The 26,705-nt window shown below is 44.5% G+C and overlaps 3 protein-coding genes and 1 non-coding gene across 5 annotated transcripts; 1 reads left to right on the top strand and 3 right to left on the bottom strand.

Annotated features, from left to right (window-relative positions):
* Positions 1 to 4,926: 4,926 nt before the first annotated feature.
* Positions 4,927 to 8,255, bottom strand: LOC119223078 (E3 ubiquitin-protein ligase TRIM21-like). Its single transcript, XM_037480186.2, has 10 exons — positions 8,226 to 8,255; positions 7,868 to 8,105; positions 7,397 to 7,772; positions 7,178 to 7,273; positions 6,855 to 7,088; positions 6,617 to 6,764; positions 6,486 to 6,512; positions 6,319 to 6,383; positions 5,980 to 6,099; positions 4,927 to 5,874 (listed from the first exon to the last, which is right to left on the bottom strand). The coding sequence occupies exons 2-10, from the start codon at positions 8,095 to 8,097 to the stop codon at positions 5,509 to 5,511; spliced, it is 1,662 nt and encodes a 553-aa protein (XP_037336083.2). The 5' UTR covers positions 8,098 to 8,105; positions 8,226 to 8,255; the 3' UTR covers positions 4,927 to 5,508.
* Positions 8,256 to 11,018: 2,763 nt separating this feature from the next.
* On the bottom strand, positions 11,019 to 11,090 carry trnaq-cug (transfer RNA glutamine (anticodon CUG)). Its single transcript has one exon. It is a non-coding gene; the product is annotated as a tRNA-Gln (tRNA).
* Positions 11,091 to 14,078: 2,988 nt separating this feature from the next.
* Positions 14,079 to 18,595, bottom strand: LOC119222938 (nuclear factor 7, brain-like). 2 transcript variants are annotated; one of them, XM_037479959.2, is made up of 10 exons: positions 17,824 to 18,595; positions 16,623 to 16,857; positions 16,158 to 16,545; positions 15,965 to 16,060; positions 15,627 to 15,860; positions 15,386 to 15,533; positions 15,245 to 15,271; positions 15,032 to 15,096; positions 14,818 to 14,940; positions 14,079 to 14,716 (listed from the first exon to the last, which is right to left on the bottom strand). In XM_037479959.2, the coding sequence occupies exons 2-10, from the start codon at positions 16,847 to 16,849 to the stop codon at positions 14,345 to 14,347; spliced, it is 1,680 nt and encodes a 559-aa protein (XP_037335856.2). In that variant the 5' UTR covers positions 16,850 to 16,857; positions 17,824 to 18,595; the 3' UTR covers positions 14,079 to 14,344. The 2 variants fall into 2 exon arrangements, with proteins under 2 accessions (XP_037335856.2, XP_062415852.1); XM_062559868.1 differs by lacking the exon at positions 17,824 to 18,595 and having other exon boundaries at positions 16,623 to 17,804.
* A 2,102-nt stretch (positions 18,596 to 20,697) lies between these two features.
* LOC119222942 (E3 ubiquitin-protein ligase TRIM39-like) lies at positions 20,698 to 24,749 on the top strand. The gene is made up of 8 exons (XM_037479966.2): positions 20,698 to 20,885; positions 21,689 to 22,263; positions 22,508 to 22,603; positions 22,723 to 22,956; positions 23,062 to 23,209; positions 23,354 to 23,380; positions 23,542 to 23,717; positions 23,806 to 24,749. Exons 2-8 carry the CDS (start codon positions 21,694 to 21,696, stop codon positions 24,172 to 24,174), a joined length of 1,620 nt encoding a protein of 539 aa, XP_037335863.2. The 5' UTR covers positions 20,698 to 20,885; positions 21,689 to 21,693; the 3' UTR covers positions 24,175 to 24,749.
* Positions 24,750 to 26,705: the final 1,956 nt, after the last annotated feature.

Consider the following 26,705-nt stretch of genomic DNA (forward strand, 5'->3'; position numbering starts at 1 on the left):
AAATATTCGAAAAGATCTAAAAATTGAGAAAAAACGTCCAAACCCTCATTGACTTCAACAAAATGATTGAACACTGGATAACTCTGAATAAATATTAATGAAATAGTTTCTCTTGCAAGTTTTTGAGATGATAGGATTAACTCTATTTTTCTATAGGCTGAATCGAGCAAAAACTAATTCCCCCCTCATCCAAATCACACACGCAAAAACACACGCACTTATTTTTGGATTGAAGAATTGCACAAACTTTGCTTGAGTCACACTGTACTCTGTGAAAAAACACTTTTAGTACTAAAGGCACTCACATGATGGTTCAGATTAATCGCTGGTGTAATAATAATTGGTCCCATTTTGGCCGCCAGTCAACATGTAAATGCCAGTAACTGATGACCTAGACATGTTTTAGTTACATTACGTAATAGCATAGTGTGCCAAAAAACAAAGTGAGCTATTAAAATGTTCAAAGGTGACCTAAATCTAACGAGGATGAGCTAACAGGTAGTTTCTCTCCGCTCCAGTCAGTGTTACACTGTAATATATTACAATAAAGGATCCCTGTGATGTGTGAGAACCACCTTATTTTGTATTTTGTCTACGAGCTAGTTATATCATCTAGAGTAAAAATTAATTGTGTAAAACTAAGCTTCTCTATTCTACTACTCAAAATACAACCTGATAAAATTTGATGGGTCGAACGAAGCTAATTAAATAATGAAGTAAAATATTTCGAGGGGGATCTCTGTGACAAAATGTTGTGTCACGTTTGTGTCATGTGTCATGTGAGTTTTATTTCTTTTCATATTCAGTACTTTAGTGCAGTGGTTCTCAACTGGTGGGTTGCGGACTCGTTTTTAGTGGGTCGCGGGCCGTTGCTTGGGAAAAAAAAATATATATATTTTGAAGGGACTTTTTGTAATGCAGCGGAGTGTCTTTTTATTTGCCGGCTCGTCCATCCATGTTTGGCGCCGCAAAGACAGCTGCTAGCACCCTGAGGGCTGATGACTAGCACCCCCCCCCCCCCGTTTACCGATCGAGTTGGGTCGCGGCTTGTCATTAAGGGGTGATAGTGGGTCCTAAAGCCAGACCAGTTGAGAACCACTGCTTTAGTGAATCTTACACAACTGTATATGTGTATAGGATGAAGTGTTATTACATATGGAATGTGAAGGGATATGGGGGGACCTGGGCTCTGTTGATGAGCCTGACCGCCGGCAGGATAAAACTGTTTGTGTGCCATGAGGTCTTAGTCCTGATGGACCTCAGCTTCCTGCCAGATGGAAGAAACACAAACCGTTTTTGTCCAGGGTGAGAAGCGTTGGGTACAATGTTTCTAGCTTGCTTCAGGGACCTAGAAGGGCACAAGACCTGGAGGGAAGGCACATTACAGCAAATCACACTCTCTGCAGAGCGATTGATACGGTGCAGCCTGCCCTTGTCCTTGGCTGTGGCTGCAGCGTACCAGACGGTGATGGAGGGGCAAAGAATGGACGTAATAATGGTGGTACATAAGCGCACAATGAGTATCTTTGACGGGTAGAATGTCCTCTGCTGCCTTAAGAGGAACAGCCTCTGCTGAGCCTTCTTGATGAGGGAGCTGTTGTTCACCTCACAATTGATGTCCTGGGATATGATGGAGGCCAGGAAACAGAAGGAGTCCACAGCGATGACGGGGGAGTCACACGGGGTGATGGGGGAAGGTTGTGCTGGGTTCTTACTCAAATCCATTACCATCTCCACCATTTTCATAGCGTTAATCTCCAAGTTGTTTTGGCTGCACCTGGTCACCAGATGGTCAGACCCCTACCTGAAGGCGGACTCATCCCTAGAAATGAATCCACTGAGAGTGGTGTCTTCCGCAACGGCTGTTTGGAAACGTGAATGATGGTGGAGGTCTTGAAGCAGGTTGGAATGTGGCTTATCTCCAGGGAGTTGTGGAAGATGTCTGTGATACAGAGGCATGAGCCCCTGACGGGCGGGGGAGGGGTGAATGGGGGTCTGAGGCTGGTTGATGGATAAATGATCATCACCGTGGTCCCAACGAAGGACTGATGAAGCAATGTTTCATCCAAACAACACTTACACAACTGAAGCTGTCATGCATCGATTGTCTTGTCATAATTTCTCGGTTTGAGTCATTGTGCCAGAAATAATTAGTCTTTGATTAGATGCCGAACCCTGCGGTCGCAGATGTTTCCACAATGACATATTCTAAGATGATTCAATGACATATTCTAAGATGATTCAAAGTTAAAAAAACAACAGGATTCATTATTTAGTAATCATGAACCTATTTACAGAGTTCAATTTATATTCAACTGTTAAACCAACAAAGTGTTCTACAAAAAAAAAATATGCCCGTGAATTATGAGAAACTCAAACTCTTATAGTACTTGATTTACTTTTTGTCACGGTTTGGGTTCTTGTCTTGTTTTATATTGTAGTTTCATGTCTCTTGTGTTCCTGGGATAACTTCAACTTCCTGCCTTGGCCTGTTCCCCTGTGATTGTCCGCCGTGTATGATTATTTCCAGCTGTGTCCAATCACCTGCACCTCCCATATGTATTTAAGCCCTGTGAGTTTTTTGACTTTGAGTTGTTGCGTCATTAGATGTCAGATGCCTGTTGCATGTCCTAGTCATGCGTCGTCTCCCCATGCCATGCCATGCCATGCCATGCCATGCCATGCCATGCCATGCAAGTCGTATATGTTGTTGTTTCAAGTCCAGGTCCCTGTGTCGTTTTTGTTGTTTTCTCCTCCGTCTCGCCTGTTTCAGTTTGAGTGATTTTGAGTTATTTTAAATTTTATTACTATTAAAGTCTTTTTTGTTGCTCCAACTCCGCATCTGAGTCCTCCCTTCTTGCCCTCGTACCACACGTACTGACACTCTTGTCCTTTGAATGAAGCTCATTTCACAACAATTCCAGAATACAATCATGTTTTGTTTCTTAAAGAACAGCTCACTGAACACTGTGTTCATGTTGTGTCATCATGTCTGAGTGGAATTACTCACACCGGAAATAATTTGATCATGTTGTTGCAACATTTTTAGAAATGGTCCTTTAATTATCAACTTAGTCTCTAATGCCGGAGGCCTTAGGCCCTGGCATTAGAGATTAGAGGTTTTGGGTGTATAATGCAATCTGGTTCATGTGGCGCAAAGGGAATGAAACACTCTGAACCCCCCCCCCCCCCCCCGGCCATTCTATAGGAAGGTTTTAGCTTTAACGTATTTTTATACATTCATCTTTTCTATTATACAGAGGTCTAAGACGTTGTCCTTTTTTCAACTCCAAACACATTCTTGCTTCCAAAGCTTCTAATTTAACTGTTAACAAGAAACTCTGCAGGAAATAAGTCACTTATTTGGTGCTAAGTGAAGTAAACTCAGCAAAAAAAACGTCTTCTGACTTTCAACTGTTATTACTTTCAGTAAACTTAATGTGTGTAAATATTTGTATGAACACTAAAAGAGTCAACACCATAAGACATGTGACTAAAAGAAATAGAATGTGCCCATGAATGAAGGGAGGCTCAAAAGCAAAAGTACCAGTCAGTATCTGGTGTGGCCACCAGCTGCTTGAAATACTGCAGTGCATCTCCTCCTCATGGACTTGACCAGATTTGTCAGTTCTTGCTGTGAGATGTTACCCCACTCTTCCACCAAAGCACATGCAAGTTCCTGGACATTTCTGGGGGGAATGGCCCTAGCCCTCACCCTGCGTTCCAACAGGTCCCAGACATACTCAATGGGATTGAGATCCGGGCTCTTCGCTGGCCATGGCAAAACACTGACATTGCAGTATGGCTGGTGGCATTGTCCTGCTGAAGGATCATGTCCGGATGAGCATGCATAAAGGCTACTACATGAGGGAGGTAGATGTCTTCCCTGTACCGCAAGGCATTGAGATTAGCTGCAATGACAACAAGCTCAGTCCAATGGTGATGTGATATACCTTCCCAGACCATGACGGACCCCCCACCTCCAAATCGATCCCGCTCCAGGGTACAGGCCTCGGTGGAACGCTCATTCCATCGACGATAAACACAAATCCGTCCATCACCCCTGGTGAGACAAAACAGTGATTTATCAGTGAAGCGCACTTTTTGCCACTCCTGTCTCGTCCAGGGAAGGTGATTTTGTGCCCATAGGCGGCGTTGTTGCTGGTGATGTCTGGTAAGGACGTGCCTTAAAACAGGCCTACAAGCCCTCAGTCCAGCCTCTCTCAGCCTATTGCGGACAGTCTGAGCACTGATGGCGGGATTGTGTGTTCCTGGTGTGACTCAGGCAGTTGTTGTGGCCATCCTGTACCTGTCACGCAGGTGTGATGTTCTGATGTACCGATCCTGTGCAGGTGTTGTTACACGTGGTCTTCCACCGCGAGCATGATCAGCTGTCCTTCCTATCTCCCTGTAGCGCTGTCTTAGGCGTCTCACAGTGCAGACATGGCAATTTATTTCCCTGGCCACATCAGCAGTCCTCATGCCTCCCTGCAGCATGCCGAATGCACGTTCACGCAGATGAGCAGAGACCCTGGGCATCTTTCTTTGGGGGTTTTTCACAGTCGGTAGACAAGTCTACTTAGTGTCCTGCGTTTTTAGAACTGTGACCTTAAATGCCTACTCTCTGTAAGCTGTTATGGTCTTGACTACCATTCCACAAGTGCATGTTAATTCATTGATTATGGTTAATTGAACATGCAAGGAAAACATTGTTTAAACCCTTTACAATGAAGATCTGTAAAGTAATTTGGGTTTTCATAACATTGATGAAATACACAGTCCTGAAAAAGGGACGTTTATTTTTTTGCTGAGTTTATTTACATGCTCAACATATTTTCAATATTGTATCACAAATACAAATAAAAAAATAACAAAGAAGAAAACAAACTATTATAAAAATAGTTAAACAACCTGTAAGAGCTATTTTGTTGTGTAATTTTTTAACCTCCCACCACTTAAAGCGTGGAGCTATGTTTCAAATAGGGCGCAAGGTTGATATAATCAGCAGGGTTTACCTGCCACAGGTATTGGTGTTTGTTTTTTTTGACCGTGTCAGCATGGGCGTGGAAGAGTGAGGTGGAACGTGAACGTGACAGAGCGAACGTGACAGAGAGAGAGTGGAAGAGTGTTGTGTTAATTTCATGTTGTGTAAGAAACCGAGGTGTATGTTTGGAAAACATAAAAAAGGACTATTAGAGATGTATGAGTATTTAACACATTAAAACAACCTCAACACCAACCACAGTAACCTCACGTTTTAATAGGCAAAAGGGTTGCAATACAACCCTTAAAAGACAATTTTACAAATATTCACATACATATTTCAAAATATAACCTTTATTTGCAGTCAAACAATTTGTCTCAAGTGATAAATTACCCATTTATGATACTTATCAGCATTTCACAGTTCATGTACCTATCACAATGCTGGATTTAATCTACCCGTGTTATAAACTTCAATAATGAACCTTTGCATCATCCTTTCTCATACCAAGTCACACAGGGAACTCAGTGGACTCCTTCCTCCAGAGGACAAATGATCAACGGGGCGACGTTTCCCTCGTCTGGAACACAGGGGTTGAAGTACGGGTTGAGAGGCTCATTGAAGTCACACCCGCTGTAGGTGTGAATGTGGGTCTTTGCTTCTGCGTCGTAGAAGGACACGGAGCCTTCCTCGTAGTCCAGGAACACGCCCACTTTATGGGGCGTTTCTTGGAGGCGGAGCTCGACGGAGGGGCCGGCGCAGGCGCTGAGGCTGCCGCCTTTCCGCCGGCAGATGGCCCAGTAACCGCTGTCGGGACGCACCGCGATCGCCCCCTTCCTGTTGATGGACTCCCGGGCCACGCCGAGGTCCCAGTCTGTTTTGTAACCGACCTTAAACACACATCAAACATACATGCATGAAACTCTCCGCTTTTTCATGAGTCACTGTAGGCTGATGGCTGATGAAGCGTGTTTTCCTGTTTCTGAGCTCCTTACCTGAACAACCCAGTAGCGCCTTCCGGTAGCAAAGCTTTGTTTCCCCAAAACACAGACGCAGGAGTCGAACCGCCGAGGATTGTCCAGGACTAAATTATTCTTCTGGCTGCCGACAGACACCTGTGGATCCAAAAGATCAACGTTATTTTCATTAACAGTTGTTAGCTAGCCTTATTACTTCATAATACAAAGCATTTTATCATTATTTTGAGAACTGTGAGAATATATGTAGTTTACAACTGTAATGCAATGACATTTAAGTCTGCATGTAATGTTTTATGAGGAAAAGCTCAGTAATTAGTACTAGCTGTCACAATAAAAAGTCTAATCGGACAATACCTTCTTTCTGTCTGGAGAAAGGGCGAGCCAACCTGAAGCAGTCTCAGGGTCCAGAGTGACATCGACTGTAGAAACAAAGAAGAAACAACATGAGCCGGGTCATAAAGAGAGAAACTAATTAGAATTAAAGAAGCTTTTTGAAAAAAGACATGTGGCTGTGAGCATACCTGCATATTCATTCAGCTTGTCTACGTCTGCAAAAAGAGAAAAGAAAAAGTTGATTTTCATGCACAGACCTTTACAACAATCTTTGGCAGTTAAAGAATAGACCGTGTTTTTTTCCAAAAAGACTACTGACCATCTTCAGACAGTTTGACTAATAGATCCTGGCAAACATCAATGAGCTCGGAGAAGGATCTGGTCACCGTCCCCATGCAGTGATCAGAGTAGACCGACACCTCGGACCACTCTCTGGTGGATGGGAGTTGACTTTGAGATGGCAACCTCTAAAATGGGGGAAAATGCGCAGGTTACTCATGATTAGAATGGTTGAGGCGTTGAGTCTGCAAAGAGATGAGGACCTTCATGTGTCTAACCTGCAGGAGGTGAACTAAGCTCTGACTTTTCTTCAGCTCCACCAGCTCGATGCCCCTCGCCTGGAGCTCTCTGATTTCCTGCTGCAGCTCCTGCAACAGCTCCGTGGCTTTCTTCTCGGCTTCTTGATGCTTCTGCTCCAGCTCCTCCACAAGCCTGGCCTGGTTCTTCTCGATGGCGGTTATCAGCAAGCTGCAGACCTTAGCACTGCCCTGGATCTCCCTCTCTGTGATTTCCTGTCCATTGACACAGCGGAAACAGTTGGTTTTTATGGACAGAAATAGACAAACATGACCAGTTAGACCTTTTTTCAAAATGAACTTACTTTGCTTTGATCCACAGAGTTTTTGATCTCTTCCATCTTTCTGCGTCTGGTCCGGATCATCTGTTTGATGGTTTCCTTCGTGTCCTTTATAGAGGTCTACAAAAGGTTAAAAGATAGTGTTTCAGTGTACATTAATAGTTGAAGTAAAGGGACGGATTGCATAAAAATAATATATCAGAGTTCACATGAAGGTGAGGCCTAAAAGAACAGGTGTCTCACCTTGACCCTGATCCTCTCCTCCTCTATCGGTACTATGGTGTGGTGTTTGTGTCTCCTCTCCGAACATTTCACACAAATAGGCTTCTGGTCGCTGGTGCAGAACTTGGTCAGCGGCTTCCTGTGTTTTCCGCAGTGGTGATTGGTGATGAAGGTGGCCGTATCCATCAGCTGGTGCTTCTGCAGCGCCGCATCCCTCTCGTGTGGCGTGAGGTGAAGTTCGCAATAAGACAGCAGGCAGGTCGGACACGACTTGACCGATGGGGACTTGTCTCCGCAGCAAACATCACAGGGAACTTGGTCAGCCCCGCAAAGTGGGTTCAGGGAATTTTTCCTGCTTCCTGGTGGCGTCACCAGGTTTGAACTCTCCTCTTGACCCCTTTTGGTTTAAATGAAATTTTGTTAAATACAAACTATTTTTGGTTTGACTTTGCATTGCTTTAATAGCACAAGAGGAAATAATTAGAAACAAACCTTTTGTAGATCTCAATGATTTCAGCAAATACCAGGTTGATCCTCAGTTGTGGTCTCTCTTTAAATTTCTCTTTGCACAGAGGACACTCAGTCTTTCTCTTAGTATCCCAAAATCCCTCAATGCACTCCAGGCAAAAGTTATGACCACATGGGATGGAGGTCGGGTCGGTGAAGATGTCCAGACAGATGCAGCACTTGAACTGCTCCTCTAATGGAATGGCGAGGGACATGTTTGCAACTGCAAAAAAGTCACATTGATATGTGTCAAAGAAGACCACTTCCCATAGCTTTGTCTCCTACAGACCAAACCACACACTTTGAATACATTAGAATCGATCTTAGATCAGTATCGCCCTACCTTTTTGAGTTGTAATGTTGAGAGGTCTGATCGTCCTTCATCAAACTCAGACAAAAAATACTAACAGACAAAATTGTCACTCCTTTGTAGTCACAGTTGAGATCCGCCCCTCTGGTTTGAAGTTTCCCAGTCAGACATTCTGGTTGGTCGAGTTCCGTGCGGTTGTTCACGAGGTCACATGGCTAAGCTCGTCCTGGAATCATGGGAAACCAAATTGTACTGAAGGGTCTCACTTGCGTGTTAAAGAATACATTTTAACACAGAATTTTGATCAGGTTTCTTTTCTTAATATTAGAAAACTTATTTCTAATTGGGCAAAGTACTTAGGCAACAACTGAATGGCTAACCCTTAATTAACCAAAGGCTCATCAAATCAAAATAATTGCATTTTAGCCCTCATTTATTGGTCTTTTCTTTCAATTTTTTCACGAAAAGTAGCCTGAAGACAGACATTTAATTACTTGCACTCATAATGTAGTCGTACTCACACACACACACACACACACAGATCACCTACATATTTAACCTCAACACCCCACCTGCACCAAAGTCTCCCAGTGCTAAACTTAAACAGGTACAAAAGAGGTACAAATTTAAATTTCTTTTTCTCTCACAGTTTCCTGACAACCCGAATCTGAAGAGAAACCTGAATCAGTTGACTGCGGCAAAAAAAATATTGATCAATGAAGCGACGGCTCATGGGAATGACGTGAGCTTCGCATTCCACCTGTCACAGCGCGCTGATAACAGGTGTTTACCCACGAAGGTCTGAGCGTGATGTCTTAGAAACAAATCAATACAAACGTGCTCTAGACTATGCTTTTAGAAGTGATCATTGTTTCCTTACATGTCTCATTTTTATCAGATTAAACATGAACAATTACCCTCTGGTGAAATCATTTCTTTGATGAAATAATTGTAAAAAAATTAAAAAAACAGTGTGAAGGGAAAGGAGATCCTAGAAAAGGACACCCAGTTGATCCTGTTGATACATATCCACATATAAAAGTTTATTCAGTTTAAGTGTTGTTTATTAAAAGCTGTATTAGTTGCGTTTTGAAGATAGCAAATACATGTGCTAGTCACAAATGGAGGCATGGTTTGATGAGGCGACAGTCATGGAAAAAGTTGTTTTTTCATCCCAGTTTTCCATCTTTTCTTCCAGAAAAACAAAGCACCTCACCTGAGGATTAGTCACACGTCAAAGGGGAGCAAGAACAGAATGCCAAATAAAGATTGATTTCCTCTGTTAACCCCTAATGCAAACCTTTACTAAACCCTTACCCCTCATCGAATTAAAAACAATTGTATCGATTGCTCCCATTGGTCCTCATTGGTCTTTTTTTTAAATTATAAAAGTAGCCTGGAGAGAAACAGATATTTTAATGACCTGTTACTGGCAATCATACTGTAGTCATACTACACGCACACAACACACAAAGCACGCACAGATGTTGTGAAGTTAGTACGGAAAGTTGAATGTCTGGGAGTTCCCAACTGCAAGGGCCCACCGATGTAACTTCAGCCGGTCCACTTGAAACAAAGTGCCGGCCTGCAGGGAGAGGACACCTGCAAACGGCCCTCCCTACACGACGCGACTGCCTACGCACATATCGGCTTTTCTTATCCGACAACGCTCCGTTCTGAGAGGACATGACGTCTTTTCGGCTCGGGGGACACGCCGTGCGATAACACGCTTTCTGTTGGAGGACTCCGTTGCGGTTGGAGAGGAAGCACACGATAAAATAGATGAAGCGATAACTTTGTCTTTTGTTGTGATCGTGCACGGGCTGCAGGTCAAGATCTAAGACCATGGTTTCATGTTTAGAGGTGATCCAAGCCATTTACCATTGGTTTTCTTTCTTGGAAACTCAAACTGAGTTATACCTTTCTCATTATTACGCAGTATCGAATGAGCCTAAAATAGGGATGCAAGAGAAAGAAGGTGGTGTATCAACAAAAGAAACCTGTTGCGTAATCTAGTCTTTCTCAACGAACAGGTAAGGAGCGGTCGATGCTGCATTGTCTGCTTTGCATGATAATAAATCAAAAAGGTGTGATGGGATTGTTGCCTTCAGTTAACTATGTGGAGTTGCCTAAGATGTCATGTCACACGTTCACAGTCTGAAGGCAGTTCACCTGGATTGCCTCATGTCTTCAATAAAAACAAAAAGAGAACTACTTGGTTGTGCTAAGTGAAAGCATCAGGGTATCATTTAAGATAAGCATGGTGTTTGTTCCAAATTGTATTTCAAATAATTAACTGATGAGTCCTCAGGCTCAAAGTCATAAATCTCATGGGGGTGACATTTATTTGTAAACGTAAATAACAGCAAACAAAATTGCAATTTAGCTAATTTTCTTTACGGCTCCCGTTCAACACAAAGGTTTTTAGTTCAGGCTCTCGAGGCCCTCTTTTTTTCTAATTTACCACAAACAGTTTTCCAGTTCTCACGATGTAGGAATGTGCTGAAGCAGTCGACTAGTCAGGTGCAGAATTCTTTACCACAGAAAGCAGAGAAAGGATCGCACTTCTATACAAGGGATTCATGTCTTAAATAAACAGTGTTTCATATCATTTGATTGAAAAATTAAAGTATCTTCTTGTGTTCTCCGTTTTGACCCTTTTTCTGTTTTTCATTACATTACATTACATGCAATAAGTGCATTTCCACATAGAGATACAAAATTATAACACATTTCAAGACATCTTTGCTAACCGGTTGGCCACTGAATCATAAGAATTCTAACCAAAGACTCAAGATTGCACCACTACAAACAGCTAAACGACTAAGGTTCCACTGAGACTTGAACTCGGATTACTGGATTCAGAGTCCAGAGTGCTAACCATTACACCATGGAACCCCAGGTTCCAGTTTGACGCTAACGTTCCCACTGCAGCGATGCTAATACTTAGCACGCGATGAGTCCTCTCCCTAAACCTCATGGGAAACAAATGTTTTGTTCTCACGATGTGGGAATGTGAAGAGGTCGACTCGTCAGGTGCAGAACTCTTTGTGTGGAACCACCCAGATCTCCTTACCACCGGCTAATAAACTGGGTGGATGAGACGTCAGTAAACTGGTTACTTTTGGTCCTTTAGTCAGAAATGAAACCCAACGACCTGTTTGGCCTGGGAGCTGAAATGTGTTGACATGAGCTGCTTTGCCTTGGACCATGAAGCCCTGACTGCACACTGCTCAGTATTCATCTAAAATCATCTAAAATGATGTTAAATTAAAATGACTTTGAGGGCAACATGTTTTTAGTTTTTTTTAGGTTTTACGGTTCTAGTTTGAAAGAAGGGGAAAGAAGTTGTCCTTTTGCACTTAAAAGACAAACATGATCAGGGCAAACCACGATGACGACACCAGTATGCAAATAAGTTTCAATGCAGGGATACAATGGAGGAGGCCAGACAAAAGGCCGGAAAAATGTGCCTCCTGTCAGTCGTTCACTGATTCATGATGATGGGATGTTGATTCCTGTCACTGATAAAAAGAACCCTTTGTGCTGTGTACGGCGTTGAGAATGCAGTGACTCATGTGCTATTGAAAGCACAAATGCCTTGTTTTCATCAACATGCCATTTGCTGCACTTCCAGTTTCTGAGTCAGCTGCACACTGGCAGGAATACTGTAAACAAACTGGAATCATACTGTAATGTGTGGTCAAAAGTGCATGAGCTGGAACACAGAATCCTTTTTCTACAATGCGGGGGGGTCCGGCCAGTTTTGGGAAAGTTCACTTTCTACATGAACTAGTTCAAAGTACAGTTCACAAATTTTAAAATGAACCAGTTCAGTTCATAGTTCAAACTTCAAAATATTTGAACTAAGTTCACAGTTTCAACTAGTTCAGTTCTTTTTTTCCATACGTTGGTGCAAGCTATTATTTTTCAAAATTATTGCCACAGCCCAGAACCACAGACAGCAATTATTTGATCAGTTTTAAAACTGAAGCTACGCATCAGATTTAATCTTCATATCCAATTTTGAATCCTTATCCAACCAGGGTTTACATTAGCATTGAGGGGATTGTTGCTTTAATGTTGCTGTCCATTCACTCCACACTAGCTGCAGCTGCAGCGTTCACCCCTACAGTACATCCTCAAACACATGCTGCTTGAATGGTCTTTTTTAAATAAGGAATAAAAACACGACAGTTATCATTAAGGTGTAAATGTTTGCAAAGAAAGGTCAGATTCCTCCCATCCTCACCGACCTTGTCAGTAACTTCATAAAACTCATTTAAATTATTATACGCCGCCTCTTTGCTACACGCAGCTGTCGCCTCTATGCATTTCTTTTTTTTTGATGACGCATGCGCGGTGCGACGCTGGAGGCTGGTGTTGCCAGATCGGGTGTTTTTTCCGCTACTTATTAAGGCGCGTTTACGGTGTGTTTTCTATAGAAATCTGGCACCCCATTGAACGATGTTAAGCTGAACGAACGCGCCGTTCATAAACACCAGAATGAACGAGTTCACAGTGACGTTCATCGGGCATTAATACAGTACGTTCAGTTCACGTTCACCCAAAATATGAACGAGTTCATGAACAATCGTTCAATGAACGCTTTCAGGCACAACACTAGGTCCGGCGTCTCTCTATTTTCACTATTCTCATTTTTCACAGATCAGATGAATCCCCCTGATGGGGAAGAGAAACCACAGACTGTGATTTTCCCTCATAATGAAGCATACGTACTGGACGAAGCGTAAGTACTTAACAGGAGAATGCAACAGAATTGTTGCATTAATGACCAAGATGTTGCAGTAGTACGGAACCTGGATGTGAATAATTAGCTGAATACATAATTATTGGTCATCAGATGAATTAATCATATCCGACGAGAAGAGCGGAGACAGGAGAGCAAAGCAAACTACTACTGAAACTGATGCCTGTGTTCTCCATTATTCATTGAGATCAAACTGAATGACTTCTATTTGGTAACAAACGCTCCCTGGTGGCTGGTTTGATTTAATTCAGCTTTAGTTCAGTGGTCAACCGGTTGAAACTGAAACTGTTTGACTTTATCGACACCCAGTGGTTGTTTAGAAAATATAACAAAAACTACTCAATAAGAGTAAATCCAGAGATGTTTTAGTTACATTAAAGTTTCACAAATGAGGTTGTTATGACTAAAAAAAGGTATGTATAAAGAGAGAGATTTTATCATTGGTTTATGGTTTATTTATGAAGTGAGAAAGTATACTGTATCTTTGGAGCATTTAAAGCTTGTGTTAATTCTTAATAATAATAATTAATCTTTATAAATGTAGGCAAAAGCAATTTCACAATTTCACTAAGCACACGTTTTAATATGAAAATGTACAAGAACAAGCAAAACTACAAAAAATAAATCTGTAAAATTTTTCTAAATACTTCAAGTAAATGTTCCATGTTTAGAAGAAATTTTTTAGTGTCCACTTGATCTGACAAACTTCTCATAGGACTCCGAAAAATCGATACAACATAGTGTCGCGGAATTTTGCGTGGCTATATTATATTGATTTTTTATTATATACATTTTAGAGTACAAACTTGTAATCCCTCCCATCAATTGCCTTTTCAGTCCGCTAGGTGGTGCTGTGTTGTGTTCAGTGTGTTTGGTAGGATGTTGGTCAAAACGGAAATGGAAATGATCTGTCACCTATTTCTTGCGTGGTGATAATATCGTATCGAGACTTGATATCGTATCGTGGGACTGGTGATTCACACCCGTTGAATAAGAACACAAAGGTACAACACAACAAATTGTGAGGTTCCCCAAAGGGATTCATTCTTTGTGACAAAATATTTTTCCTTTAACAATTTAAACAATTTATATGTATTTGTTTTGAGAATTTTATTTATTCAGTATAAAAGCACTCACAGTACATTGAAAGCTTTCACTCAAAAAAGACATATTGTTTTGTCAAAATATTTCATCATAAATGCGAGAAAAACAGTGATCAAATTATTATTATATATATCCTTTATATGTAAACAGACATCTTTATGGCTCTATGTATTATTATGGATTAATAACTTAATTCCACAGACGGCCCAAATAGATCCAAAAAATGTACAATAATTACAATATTTTGTTTTTGATAATGAATATTTTCCTCTCCCGTTCAAAGCGCCACATTCACCTCAACGGGACAGATGACCAACGGGGCGGTGTTTCTCCCGTTGTCATGGAGACAGGGGTTCAAGTACGGGTACAGAGGCTCAGGGAAGTCACACCCGCTGTAGGTGTAAATGTGGGTCTTTGCTTCTGCATCGTAGAAGGACACAGAGCCTTCCTCGTAGTCCAGGAACACGCCCACTTTCTGGGGCGTTTCCTGGAGGCGGAGCGGGAAGGAGGGGCCAGCGCAGGCGCTGAGGCTGCCGCCTTTGCGCCGGCAGATGGCCCAGTAACCGCTGTCGGGACGCACCGTGATGGCCCCCTTCCTGTTGATGGACTCCCGGGCCACGCCGAGGTCCCAGTCTGTTTTGTCGCCGACCTGAAACACGCGATTTTACAAAGAAATACAGACAGTCTTGAAATCCAACAGTCACAAGATTTGCGCGATGCCATAGTGAGACTGAGAGTCTGAGCTCCTACCTGAACCACCCAGTAATGTCTCCCAGAGGTGAAGCATTGCTTCCCCAGGACGGACACGCAGGAGTCGAACCTTCGCCAATCGTCAGGTGGGGAGAGTTTCTTCAGCTGGGGGCCGAGGCTCACCTGTTGTATCAACAACAACAACATGAGTTGCTGTCGCGTAACCACAAGTTTGTCAGATATTTAAGTCAGTGACGACGGAGCAACCCTTTACCTGCTTTCCGTCTGCAGACAGACTCAACCAGCCCGACGCCGTCACCGGGTCCAGAGTCACGTCCACTGAAGAAAGAAGGCATCATGTATTAGAGGTCCTTTAATGGCTACTCTTTCTCCGAAAATGCTTGACTGGAGGATTCTACAGAGGAGGCGATGAATTAAACTCGGTCAGACAAGTGACAAGGTGATGCTTTCACAAGCAGAAACATACCTGCATATGTATACAAGTCACTTATTTCTAAGGAGGAAAAAGGAGAAAAAAAGTTGTTCATTATAACATCTACATAACATCACACATTCATGGATGAATATGAATATGTAAGCATTTATCCATTCTTTTGAAGTCACCGACCTTCTGCCGCCAGTTGATTCTCAAGATCATGGCACAAGTCCACCAGCTTGGTGAAAGTTCTCCTCACCGCCCCCATGTGGCCGGACGGCTGCACCCTGATGGCGGACCAGTCCCTGCTGAATACCGAGGCCCTCAGCGAGGGGAAACACTGCGGACGGGAGGACGGTGACGCGCGGTCAGTGCACAAACTCGCGTGGGACCGCGGCGCGTCGGGCGCAGGCGGGCGTGCCGCTTTTCTAACCTGCAGGAGGTGGAGGGGGTCGTCGCTGCTCTCCAGGTGCACCAGCTCGCTCCGTCTCCTTTGCAGCTCGTTGATCTCCAGGCCCAGCTCCTGGAGGAGCGCCTCGTCTCTCCTGTGAGCCGCTCCCTGCTTCTTCTCAATCTCCTCGATGAGCGAAGCCTGGTTTTTCTCGATGACGCCTATCACGTTGGAGACGACCTGGAGGATTTTTTCTAGCGCCTGGGCTTTATTCATCTGCAGGTGTGCATGAATCCGTATTAGTTGGTAACCCGAACCCTAACCCTGTGGTGCAAGACGACACCAACGTACTTTTCTTATTGGAAGACATTAAAACGTACCTCGCTGATCTCTACTGAACTGTTGAGCTCTTTATATTTGGAGAGTCTGGCCTTGACCATGTCCTGAAACTCTGCTTCCACCGTCTTCATCTGAATCTGCAAATACAGCATCAAGCGCACTGTAAAGAAACTGTCGTTGTGTTACATCAGAATCGACTAAGGGGCAAAGATGGAAGTGGGTTGTTCTACTCACCCTGACCAACTTGCTCTCCTTCCCGATGGAGGTGATCTCGTGGTGTTTGTGGTCCACCTCTCTGCATTCCACGCAAATGGGTGTCTGGTCCCTTTTGCAGTACCTATCCAGGACCTTGTTGTGGCTCCTACAGAGGTGACTGGTGACAAAGGTGCCCGGATCCGCCAGCCTGTGCTTCGTCAGCACCGGGTCCCTCAGGTGAGGCGTCAGGTGGATCTCACAGTAAGACAGCTGGCACATGAAGCACGACTTGACCGCCATCACCTCGTTCCCATGGCAGATGTCGCACGGAACTTCATCGTTTTTTGAAAGCTGTTTCTGGCGCAGTCCGACATGCGGCGTCCTCTTTGGAGGGGCCGGCTTGTACGACGGCCGGCCCTTTATGGACCTAATGACACAACACGGACCTGGTTAGTTCAAGTCAGACGAGGAAAAAGCCGGCGGACGTAAAGCTTGTAAACGTACTTTTTGAACTGCTCGGTGATGTCTTTCAATCCGACGTTGATCCTGAGTTCTGGGCGGGTTTTGAAGACCTCTTTGCAAAGTGGACACTCCGACTTGTTTCTGGTGTCCCAATAGCGTTTGATGCATCCCCGGCAGAAGTTGTGCCCGCACGGGGTGGAGATGGGGTTGTGGAAGATATCCAGACAGATGACGCACCGAAACTGGTCCTCAGACAAGGCGAAGGCCATGATTCTGACTAGAAATCAAATAGCATTATTTTACTGTTACATACATGTGCACCAATCTACTGGATTTCTTTTACAAATGTTCACATAAAGTTATATCCTAAATTTGCTTAATTGTGTATAATGGTAGGATTGTATAAATGGAATATTTAGTCTTCATATGCAGACAATCTCTGTTATATTTTAATAAATAGTACTAGGCACTACAAATTTACAGTTTTTCATCACATCTAAACAAATATGTTAGAACAACACTGCATAGTATTTTTTCTTTTCATTGGGAATGGATTCATGAATTCAAGCTTTTCTCCGCTTTGGTCAAAACAAAAGTAAAATCAAAGCCTCTCGACTCTCTCAGGCGAGACCTGATGTAGCTCTGAAGGAATGTTTTTAAAGCAGTTGATTGAGAGAAGTCCTGCCAAGGACACCTGCACAAAAGATGTAAACACTGTAATTAATTTTGGTCTCATTTAGAATGTTCTTTTCAGCTTTGACTCAGGTCAAGTATTTATATCCTCTTGGCTGTGAGTTGAACTCCGGAGCGCTGCTTCCCTATAATCGCCCTGTTATTAAAACGTAACACACCCAATATTTAAAACAGCACAGCAACCTGCCGGGTTTATGTGTCCTTTACGCTGGGCCAAGAGCGCTTTTTCTTTACACACGGCAGCTTGCAGCCTGAGCAACAACGTTTTTTTTAAGTAAATCACAGAAAAACATCTCCCCTGCACCACTCTCTGTCTCCATCTGTTTTTGAAAGTACTGTGGAACAGTACCCAGAATGCCAGCAGGAGTCCTCTCGATTCCCCCTGCGGGGGATTAATGCCGATAATATTTACCAAACCACACATTTACACTTTGCTTTGGAGAAAGATCGCTGACTTCACGTTTATTTATGAGAGGCAGTTGAACTTGACACGTCTTTGCGTACGTTTTTACTCAATGCTTTCCGCTAAAACAGAAAAAGGATGTCTTACCTGTGCTGCTCAACGGACAGGTACTCCAGGTGTGCTGGAAGCAATTGCTCTGAGACTCCTTAAAAACAATAAGAGGCTGAAAGTCCCTCCCATGCCGACGTTTGTCCAAGCTGGTAATTCTGGTTTCTTTCAATTTTTTAATGCGGTGTAACCTAATGTGTGTATAAGCAGTAATTATCACATCACCTGTGGTTCACCTTTCGTTTCCCTTCCTCCCACAGACATATAGTTATAAGACACTCTGCTCTGCTCTATAAAACAAGTTTAGATATAAAACATTTTGTAATGTAATTTTACAGAACTTTTGTTGAATGTTCTGGCATAGCTTACTACACTATAGTTTAATAAAAGACAATAAAATACTTACACAATACACAATTTTGGTTTTGCCCTGTTGAATAAAGAGAGTATGCCTATTGTGGTTACTAATATAATAATATGTAGTATTAGTAATTATTTAGTGTTTAATAAGTGCTAAGTGTTTAATAAACTGTGACTGATTCCAACCCATGTTTCTATCAATGGAAGCTTTGATTAGATTTAGTTAATTGAAGGAAATGGGTACGTGTTAATTTGTCGCAACTAGCTGCTGAAGGCTTCATGACCACAAAAATGTTTGTGTTGACAAACTACGGATGATCCCATTTCTACATTTCAACACACGTAAATACTCCATGGATGTCATTACTAGACGTGCTGCTCACAACCAAACTACATTTCAAGAAAAGACGATCTTTGTAAAACCCCTCTGTTCATCCTCAAAGGATTGGTGCTTTGTGTTTGTAGCAGACACTGCAACAGAAGGAGAGGGATCATTAGAAATGACATCAGTTAAGCTGTTCCCCGAAACACATGACGACAGAAAGCTAAACTAAAAGCAGGCCTCCGCGGACGAGACTTGGACCAACCTGGACTTGATTCTGCATGGTTCCTAAAGGGTCCATTCTTTTACGCTCCACTGTGTGAATGTAGTGTTATATGCTGGTTTTAGGTGGAATTCGTAGCATCTGTGGACTACAGAGGAAAAATAGCCCTTAATGTGCACTGCCCCAAACCACATAAACCAACAAATATGTTACGTTTTATTTCAGTTTCAGTTTTAAAAAGAAATGTTTGGAAGTAATAGCAACTTTTTTTTGGGGGTGGGGCGGGGCAAAGAAACTCACTCATTGGCTATTTTGATCTCTCAAACATTGACTATTTTCCCAAAACATTTTCATTCTTTGTCTAATATATATGATGCTTTGGACATATATTTGACAGGTTCCTTTCATTCTGACTTGTGTTTCCCATGATGCCATGCTGACTCACCTGCCAACAAAATGTCCACAGGGGTTGCATTATAGCCTGTTATTGTTAAAATAATGAGCACTGGGTGGAGTACACGGTACATACGTTAATAAATCCGTGCCCAACCTCCCATACAATGATACGCGAGCTATAATTAAAATAAATATGTTTGTTCAAAAGAAAGGACCACTCAATGATTTCCAGTAAATGATGGCATCATGCGTGGCTGTAATGAGGATTCAGCAGGCATCTAAAACAAAGACCAGCATTTAGACACAAACATACAAGCAAATCAGAGCTGATTAATAATAATTGATAAAAAAAAACAGTAAAAATAACCTCTCTGTAAGAAAACCAAACGTTAAACCCTGTAAGAAACATCTGTTGAAAATACAACCACAGCTGCCAGAACTCCACCGTAGAAATGACAGCGTCAACGTATTAGACATCATTTTACAGTGTGAAGACGGCACTTTTCCTAACGCCGTTCTGAAAGGAATAAAGTGTTACAGAAAGTCTGCTAAATGGACATTTATGGATTTTCTGTAACATGTCTTCATTTTTAAATAGGTGTTATGTATTTGTTGAATGTGGACAGGCTATATGTGCTTTATTTTTATGCTAATGTAAGCACTGAGTTTACCTCTATTCACAACACTTTGAATGCTTACGGTTGTTTTTTCAGACCAACTATCAGCCAATTAATTTATCTTGATTAATTTATCTTGTTATATGTCATTTTTGCCTCTCTTATTTAAATTATCATGCTAGTAAGCCTCCATTAGTACCAGCACCATTACTCAACATTAGCAAAATTACAGGCATTATAACATCTTTAAGGGAACTAAATAACCTACCGTTCTCACTTCAGGATGGACAGAAATGGCGTTTGATCAACTAACGGCTCCATTGGCTTTGGAAAAGTCCGTAGAAGACCTTGGCTTCGTATTATTAGGTTTCAATGTGGTGAAGTATAAAGCTGACAAAGCTGATTCGTAATCACAGGTTCGTAATATTTCCTGCATGCATGTATGGTTATGGAATGGGAAACTGTCAAAGTAAAAATGTTTTTACACATTTAACTTGATGATAAGATCTAACCCAGATATGATAACCAGATATAAATGAGTTACATTAATTGATCAGATTGTACAGACACGCCTGGTGGAGATCTGCACGCCGCTCAGAGCACCTTTCTAGTTAAATGCATGTTGTCTGCCGCCACCAAATGCACTTTAGGGACCTGTCACATGATCTTTGATCTGTAAACGAGCCGCAGCTGGCCTGCTTATGAGCATTATCAGACAGGACCAACAAACACTGGAGGCGACCTTGAGCCCAAGGCCTTCACTGTGCTCCGACGTGTCCTTCCTCACGCCCTAAAGTCACAGAGGAAGCATTAAACCCGTTAGCAGTGCTCTCAACCACGCAGAGCCCCCCCCCCCCGGCGCTCCTCGGGTCCGGTTTCTGTGTTTCAGGTGTGTCTCGGAAAAAAATGTGGACCATTAGACTTGAAACACCCCCGCCCTGTGTGAGAGCTGCCACCGTGCAGCGCACAAGGGCGTCACATGCCGCGACACCTGCCGCGTTACGACCGGGCATGTCACGCTGGAGGAGAGGGGAGGGTTCTGGCTTATGAGTAACTGTGTTAAGGTTACATTTTCCTGGTTTCGTGCAGCTGGCCCTGTGATGCGTTCAGGCTCACTCACGCAGCCGGAGAGTCACCTGCAGGGCGGTCGCCGAGGACACCAGAAGGACAGACCGACTGAGAAGTACGAGAAATATTTCATAACAGCTTAACAACTATAAAGAATCAGTTGTTGCGTTGGGTTTGAAGCTAAAGATAAAAAAGAGCACAAATACGCAGATTCCTGAACATTCAGTGTAGTTTTCTGTTACTTTTAGTTTGTGCTTGCGAAGTGGTTTTGTTTTCCTTCTGCGCAAACCAATAGTTAAGTTATGTACTCTGTACTGTGGGATTGAAGGATCATATGTAGATTACATGTGAGACCTTAAGCTCTCTGATCATTTACTAAAGCTTGTGTTTCATGATCACAATGCTATGATTCTTTCATAAAACAGATAAAATATGGTTTCATTCATTCCACTTACGAGACTTTACATCCAAATGTAGGTGTCATGCGTGGCACCTATTCCTAACTTATTCACTGCAAGCCTTCATGATCACATAATATCTAACTTTAATAAAATATTTATTGCCGTTGGTAATAGGGTGTTGGTGCATAGGTGTAATTATGTGGTTGTCTTTTGTGTGTATGTGTGTGTGACCGGTGTGTGTATTTATAGAGAGCTCGATGACTAATCAAACAGTACAGTATAATTCCTGAATTTCAAGATGTGAATAGTTATGTAAATGTTCCAGGTAGATGTAAAGTAACAATGAGGTGTCGAGCTGAAGCTGTTTTAGCTGTTTCCAAGGAAGTAGAATTTCTACCCATTCCTGTTTGTTCTGTTTGCATAACTCTTTGCTTGCACTTCCTCTCTAAAACATCTTCCCTAGCAACCCATCACCGAACCTCCTTTTGTTCCCATATTTGTTTTTTTCAACACGCAGGTAAAATGTTGCCGGAAAAGCAGTTCCAGTGCGCCATCTGTCAGCAGGTGTTCACCGACCCGGTCACCACGCCCTGCGGACACAACTTCTGCCGGGCCTGCATCCGGAGCGTGTGGGACGGCAGCGAGGTCTGCCGGTGTCCCGCCTGTAGCACGCCGTTCACCTCCCGCCCCGAAATGGCCATCAACGCGGCCTTCAAGGAGCTGGCGGACGCGTTCAGGCAGATGGCGGCCCGTCCGGCGGCTCCCCGGCCGTCCCCGGGCCGACCCGGCGAGGTGGCGTGCGACGTCTGCGCCGCGACCTCCCAGCGGGTGAAGGCCCTGAAGTCCTGCCTGGTGTGCCTGACCTCGTACTGCGAAGCCCACCTGGAGCCCCACCGGAGCGTCGCCACCTTGAACGTGCACAAGCTGATGGAGCCGGCGGGCGACCTGCAGGACCGGATGTGCAAGAAGCACCAGAGGCTGCTGGAGATGTTCTGCAGGGACGAGCAGAGGTGCGTGTGCCAGTTCTGCACCGAAACGGAGCACAAAGGTCACCGGGCCGTCACGGTGGAGGACGAGAGCGGTCAGAGGAAGGTACGCAGTACTCTCAACTACTGAAAGATATCCCACAAAATCCTGTTGCATGTTATCCACGTGATTATGAAAGTCAATTTGGGGATTAAAGATCCTTGGCGCCACAAAAGCAAGGGAGAACACCCTCTATGACCCCATGTGTCTACCATTAGGAGCCTTTGCATTGTGAAAAGATCACACAACTGTAGTGGCAAACAAGTATAGCAACCAACTGAAGGTGGCAATTTATATTCCGCTGGTATAGATCCAAATGGAGAAGACTGCGGCAGACTTTCAGCAGATGATCCAGGAACGACTGAAAAAAGTGGAAGAGATCAAAAGCTGTCTGAAGCTCAGCAACGTGAGTCATGTGATGGAAATGTTCACAGCTGGCCCCCATCAACAAACTCTTAAATACCGTGATTTGAGGATGCCACGTACGTACTAAGAATCACAATTCTCTCTTCGTCCCTCGTCCAGACGAGTGCAGAGAAGGAGACGAAGGAGAGCGACCGTCTCTTTGCGTCCCTGGTTCGCTCGGTCGAGGAGAGACGAGCTGAAGCCCAAGCGGAAATCGAGGAGAAGCAGAGAGCCGCAGAGAGGAGGGCGGAGGAGCTTGTCCACGGGCTGCAGCAGGAAATCACCGAGCTGCAGAGGAGGAGCGCTGAGCTGGAGGAACTGAGAGACACGGAGGACCACCTGAGCGTCCTACAGGTTACAATCGACCCTTTGATTTCCTTAAGCTGAAAGGTTATCATGAAATGGACACGCAAGCCCTCTCTTAAAATAACTGTAACGTTATTGTAAATGTCTTTTTAGAAGTCTCCCCCTCTCATGTCAGCCCCTCCCACAAGAGAGTGGATGGAGATCACGGTGAACCCTGAACTCTGTGTGGGGACGCTGCGGGGGGCGCTGTCCAAGCTGGACGCGAGCCTGAAGAACGAAATGGACGGCCTGAAGACCGGAGGTAGAGTCAAATTAAAAGTTCTGTTCGGGTTCAGCATGGCCGACACTCCTATGATACCTTTCAATTCGGCCTTCTCTCAAGTTTGAGGGTTTTTCAACTTTTATTGTCTCATTATAACTAATGTTTTTTTTCTTTTTCTGAAAGAGATGAAGAAGATGCAGAAATACGCAGGTAAGACCTCAGTTAACATGAGTGAAGTGTAGAGTGTGTATTTCTGACTACCTTTTATTTATCACGATCAAAACCAGGAAAGTACAATTAGGCCATCTAATATCCACATGTAACCCGAGGCTATTTATCTAAAGATTTAACTCCTCATTTCATCTCCCCAGTCGACGTCGCTTTGGACCCGGAGACGGCCCATCCCAACATCGTCCTGTCAGCTGACGGAAAGCAGGCGGGCCGCGGCGAGCTGCTGCGCGTCGTCCCTGACAACCCCCAACGCTTTGACCCCGTCATCTGCGTCCTGGCCAAGCGGGGCTTCCTGTCCGGGAGGTTCTACTTCCAGGTCAGCGTCTCGATCCACGGTGCGCCTGGTGGAACTGGCGGGGGGGGGGCGTTTCAGCTTTTTGAAATTCTCTTGCATTGTCGCTCAGGTTGCCGTGGGGACAAAGACCTTCTGGGACCTGGGCGTGGTCAAGGCCTCCGTCAACAGGAAGGGGATGATCATCTCCAAGCCGGAGAACGGCTTCTGGACGGTGCGGCTGAGGGGCGGCGAGGAGTACCGCGCCCTGGACTCCCCGTCGGTCCTCCTGGCCCTCCAGGCCAAACCGCGGCTGGTGGGGGTGTTTACGGATATCGAGGAGGGCACCGTGTCGTTCTTCGACGTGGAGGCCAGGTCTCACCTCTACACCTTCAGCGGGTGCATGTTCTCGGAGAGGATCTTCCCCTTCTTCTGCCCGGGTGTCTTCGATGACGGGAAAAACACGGCGCCATTAGTTATCTCGGATGTTAGTCCTTTTTAACCCGCCCACGAGACGTAGACTTTGGCATAAGACTTCGACAGGAAAGATCTCGACTGGTTCGCTATTTGATTGTAAGATCTGCCCCCTCGTCTCGACTCAACGTACCCTTGCAGTTCTTTGAGATCAAAGTCCCCAACACCCCTTAATAAAAGGCATCACAGCCATGAATCTTCCAGCACTTCTATAATAGAAAAGTTTGACCTTGTAGAAGTCTACGGTTTCTAAAGAAATTTGCACTTAACACTTTGAAGACAAAGCACGGGACATTTTATTTGGAAAAGCATTAGAATTGGCACCATTTGGCATCATAGGTCTTGAAAAACACATAAGGCCATAGCTTACCACCTCAACCCCACTGAGGCCTTTGAGAAATGCAAAATAATGAATGAAAAAAACAGTATGACATATAAGGAAAGCATTACAATACATTATGTTAGATTACACAGAAAACGTCACATTTCCGATCATAGCTTACAAATGTAATGTGAAAAACCTATAGATTTGACTCTGTGGTGATTTGTTTATGAAATAAAGCAACACATTTGACTCTGGATCCAGAAGCCTTTTCTGTTTTGCAAAACCTTTGCATCGGCTCAGACGGACCGTCCATGTTTACATGTGCTTTGCATTCTTAGAGGACCTGCGCCGGACCATGCAGGGAGAATGAGGAAGGGAGCATCGAGTAAAACGCTTTAGTAAATGCACTAACTGCACTAAGGCCACGTTATTGTCTCTGCACAATGTGGTCACCATAACCATGATAACGTCCTTCAAAGTAAAGGTTCTGTAATTGTGTACCCCGTCGATCAAACCCTCCCCTGCGTGCAGTGAGGAGATGAGATGTAGGGAAATGTCTTGAGGGAAAAAAAATCGGCAGGCCTCCTGTTTTGAATAAACCAGGTGAGTTGATTTAAAAGGCAGAATTAAGACGCAAGAAACGAGAGAAGATTAGACGTGCTGTGCTGATAGAGAGCTTCGGCGTTCCCCCGCCAAGGTGAGTTTTATCATCGTCACAATAATGAAGGAATTGCTACTGTGGTTTGAATTATTATTCCTTATTTATTCTTTAAGACATATATTTGTTTTCATACATGTTATTTTTTCTTCTCGAAACCGAAGACGATGGAAAGGAGGTTGTTCTGCATTTTGGTGCTCTCAGGTGAGGATGTAATGAACCCCCACGGCGTGCTCGTCTCCGTCCTCATCGTCAGTGCATATCGCAGGACTAGGAAACTGCATCATTGTATAAAACCTCATTAAAATGCCATTTTTCGTCCCTTCAATACTACCGTCTAATGACACTTTTCCCGAAGGAGGACCTTCGACGCGCGTTGCCCTTCACACCAGATCTTCATTCCCCCTCCACCCTCGTCCGCAGGTCTGTTTCCACGCCGCGACGCCTCGTCCCTCCAAAATCGTCGGTTCGTCTTCGTCGACGAGCCCAAGTCGTGGGACGGCGCCCGGCGACACTGCCGCGAGCAGCACACGGACCTGGCCACCGTCAACGACCAGGTGGACCTGGTGAAGCTGTCCGGGCTGATCGAGCGCCAGGTCCCGCGAGCCTTTCTGGGTTTGTACAGAGCTTGGGGTTGGTCACTGACGGACGACGACGACTACAGAGAGGGGGAACAGGCCTACTGGAACTGGGGAAAGGGGGAAGACTTGAAGAAGGACGTCCACTGCGGGAGCATCGGGGCGGCCGGGGAGTGGTTCGCCACGAACTGCACCGTCGGTCTGAACGTCTCCTGCTACGACGGTACGTTGGGCCTTCAACCGTGCGTATAAAAAAAACAAAGAAAGTAAGTATCTCATTGAGTTTGAGGATGGTGCACACGCAGTCGAGTGGTCAGTCCTTTCACATGAATAAAGGACTTTGTGAACATTGACAAACTGGCCAACAATCAGAGACAATGCAAAGAAATGGACATACATCAAACACATGATTACAGAGGTTTCAAATGTTCTTTGAGAAGCCTCATGAAGTCACGTTATGTCTCATTCTCTATCCGATCTTAGTTTTATTTAAGTAGTGTAGCAATTCACATGGCAAGTTTTGTAGATTTTCAGTCATTTAATACACTAGCCGTGTTTCTTCTGGTCATTTTGCAGGATCCCAAACCGCCCCCTCGGACCGCTTTTCTCTGGGGCAGGGCGCCATGAGCTGGCGCGACGCGCAGACCTACTGCAGGGGGCGCCACACGGACCTGGCCCGAGTCAGGAGCGCGGCGGAAAACAAGTGGCTGCGGAGCATGGCGCCCGGGGGCCCGCTCTGGATCGGGCTGTCGGGGACGGGCTGGGCGTGGTCCGACGGGACGCAGCCCTCGTTCACGCCCTGGAGGCCCCAGAGGCCCTCGGCGGATGCGCCCGGCGGCTGCGCCGCGCTCGTGCTCGACACCGAGCCTCTGGCGATGGAGGACGGGGACTGTGCTGAGGAGCTGCCCTTTTTCTGCTATGACGGTGAGCGGGGGTTCTTCCACGGATACCAACGTCCACGCGTTCACGTCATAACACGTTCCCTCTCGTGTTGTGTC

This window comes from Pungitius pungitius, chromosome 1, assembly GCF_949316345.1.
Source record: "Pungitius pungitius chromosome 1, fPunPun2.1, whole genome shotgun sequence".
Classification (NCBI taxonomy): Eukaryota; Metazoa; Chordata; class Actinopteri; order Perciformes; family Gasterosteidae; genus Pungitius; species Pungitius pungitius.